The following is a 2,375-nucleotide window of genomic DNA, read 5'->3' on the forward strand; positions in this document are numbered from 1 at the left end:
TTTTAACCATTCTCAAAAAAAAGTTTATTAAAAGTGTTCTTACTTAATGCTTGAAACGGAAAAGATTCCCAAAATATACATACGCCTCTTTTCTCATAGAAATAGATTTTTTTTTTATAATACAAAAAAAGACCAAAAACAAAAACAAAAACAAAAACAAAAAAACAGCAACAGCAACAGCCCCGTAGGAACATCTTTAAGCGATTACTCAGGGCCCGGCTGACAGTTACACGTGGGTTGCGTCAGTCCCGTGTACACACGCGTCCTGCCATGTTTAAGCCGATTGCATCAACTCCGAAACCGGCCCGCCCGCCGGCGCCCGAGAGGGGCGGGGGACAGAGTTCAAACGCATCTGTGCACAGGGACGTTTCTTCCTTAAATAACACCACGGGCGGGCGCCCCATCTGCACGTGCGGCTGGTCTGGACAAAAATATAGATATATATATAATAAAATATTAAAATTACCGACGGGCTCCCCGCGCTGCCGAGCGCCCCCGTGCCAAAGTTCTGCCGGCGCCACCGGGGCGGCGGCGGGAGCGGGGGCCGGCCGGCAGGGGGACGCGCGCGGGGGCCGCGCTAGCAGTGGCCGGAGGAGGCGAGCAGGGGCTCGGGCAGCTGCTTGAACAAGTTCCGCAGGGTGCTGAGCTCGCGCGACAGCTGCTCCACCTTCTTCTGGAGCCGCTCGTTCTCGGCCGTGAGCTCCAGGACCTTGTGCTGCGTCTCCAGGTTGCGCATCTTGGCCTTGTCGCGGCTCTTGCGCACGGCGATGTTGTTGCGCTCGCGCCGGATCTTGTACTCGTCGCTGTGCTTGTCCACCGTCTTCTTGGCCTTGCTCTTGACCTGCGCGGGCGCCGGCGCGGCCCCCGGGTAGCAGGCGGCCGGGGGCGCCTTGGCGTCGGCGGGGCTCGGCGTGCCGGGAGGGCTGGACGACGAGGACGTGGAGAGGCTCCCGCTGCTGCCGCTCGGCACCGCCTGGTAGCCGAGGTAGGCGCGCAGCGCGTACGGGAAGCCCGCCGCCATGCCTGCGCCGCCGCCCGGCGCCCCGGCCTCCTCCTTCCGCTTGCAGTCCGCGGGCTCGAAGCCCGGCTCCGCCTTGAGCTCCGCGGGCGGCGGCGGCGGCGGCGGGTGCAGGGGCGCGAAGCAGCCGGGGTGCAGCGCGCCCTTGGCGGCCCCCAGGCGCCCCAGACTCACGTAGCCGTACTCGGCCGCCTTCTTGCAGTTCTTGCCCCCGTAGTCGTCGGAGAAGAGGTCGGAGAGGAAGTCGTGGTGCTGCCCGGAGGAGGCGGGCGCGGGGGCGGGCGCGGGCGGAGCCGCCTCGAAGGTGTCCGTGGCCGTGGCCGGCGCCGGGGCCTGCGGCGCGCCCAGCGGCTCCAGGTACGGGCTGAAGTCGATGGCGCGCTCGTGGTCGCCGATGCTGCCCAGCTCGCCGGCGGGGGGGCGCGGCCCGGGTCTGGCCGCGGGGGGCGCCGCGGGGGCCGCCTTGCCGCCGTACGCAGCAGCCAAGCAGTCCGCCTCGTAGTAGAAGTTGGCCACTTCCATGGATTTAAAGGCAGGCGGCGGCGGCAGGGGGAGACATGCTGGGTCCCAGGCCACCAGGCGTTGCATGAACGCGGGTGCCCGGGGAGGGGGCCTGGGGCAGCCCGCTCCGGCCGGCCCGCAGGTGGCGCGGCCTCCCGGCTCTGGGCTGTCGCCTGTGTCCCTGCTGCTCTGTTGCTGCTGCTGCTGCTGCTGCTGCTGCTTCTGCTGCTGCTACTGCCGCCGCCGCTGCCGGGGTGGCAGCTATTAGTGCGGGGGCTGGCGCTGGACCCTCGGATGGGTCCCCTTCCCGGTCCCGTGCGCGGCTCTGACTCGCTAAAGTTTCTCGGGAGCCCGGTTATTTATAAGGCGGACCATGGTAACCGGCTGCGTCACTGAGAGGCCGCCCCGGCCCCTCCCGCTGCCGCCGGAACGCGACGGCCGCGACCGCCCGAGACCCCCCGGAGGGCGGCGGCTGGGCGCGGCGGCCCCGCAGGAGCTGGGAGCGCGCCCTCCGGGGGGTCGGCGGGGGGCGGTCGCACGCCCCCTGCCCACCCCTGCCCGGCAGCCCCGGGATTGGGAAGGAGAGGGGGAGGTGCGACCCCGCCCCCGGACCGCCCCCTCCGGGCTGGAGGCCGCACTGGAAGGGGAGGGAAGCGGGGAGGGGGCGACCTGGTCGCCTTCCCCCACCCAAACACGGCCGCGGCCCGCCCCCTACTGGAGGAGGCAGTGGTTTCTGCATCGCCCAGGCCAGCACCGAGGTCCTACAGCAGGACGCTCCTGACCCCGCTCGGACCTGGGAGACCCCAAGCCCCAGCCCTGGCTCCTGGAGAAGGGACCATCCCATCCCCAGGGCCAT

General features: G+C 68.4%; 1 protein-coding gene across 1 annotated transcript; it reads right to left on the reverse strand.

Moving 5' to 3' along the window:
- Positions 1-1,870, reverse strand: Cebpb (CCAAT enhancer binding protein beta). The gene has a single exon (XM_027946445.2). It carries the CDS (start codon positions 1,604-1,606, stop codon positions 578-580), a length of 1,029 nt encoding a protein of 342 aa, XP_027802246.1. The 5' UTR covers positions 1,607-1,870; the 3' UTR covers positions 1-577.
- Positions 1,871-2,375: the final 505 nt, after the last annotated feature.

Source organism: Marmota flaviventris, chromosome 2 (assembly GCF_047511675.1).
Source record: "Marmota flaviventris isolate mMarFla1 chromosome 2, mMarFla1.hap1, whole genome shotgun sequence".
Taxonomy (NCBI): domain Eukaryota; kingdom Metazoa; phylum Chordata; class Mammalia; order Rodentia; family Sciuridae; genus Marmota; species Marmota flaviventris.

What these genes read in the sequence shown, in the direction of transcription:
- Cebpb (XM_027946445.2), bottom strand. Translation starts at nt 1,606, where the DNA reads ATGCAACGCCTGGTGGCCTGGGACCCAGCATGTCTCCCCCTGCCGCCG.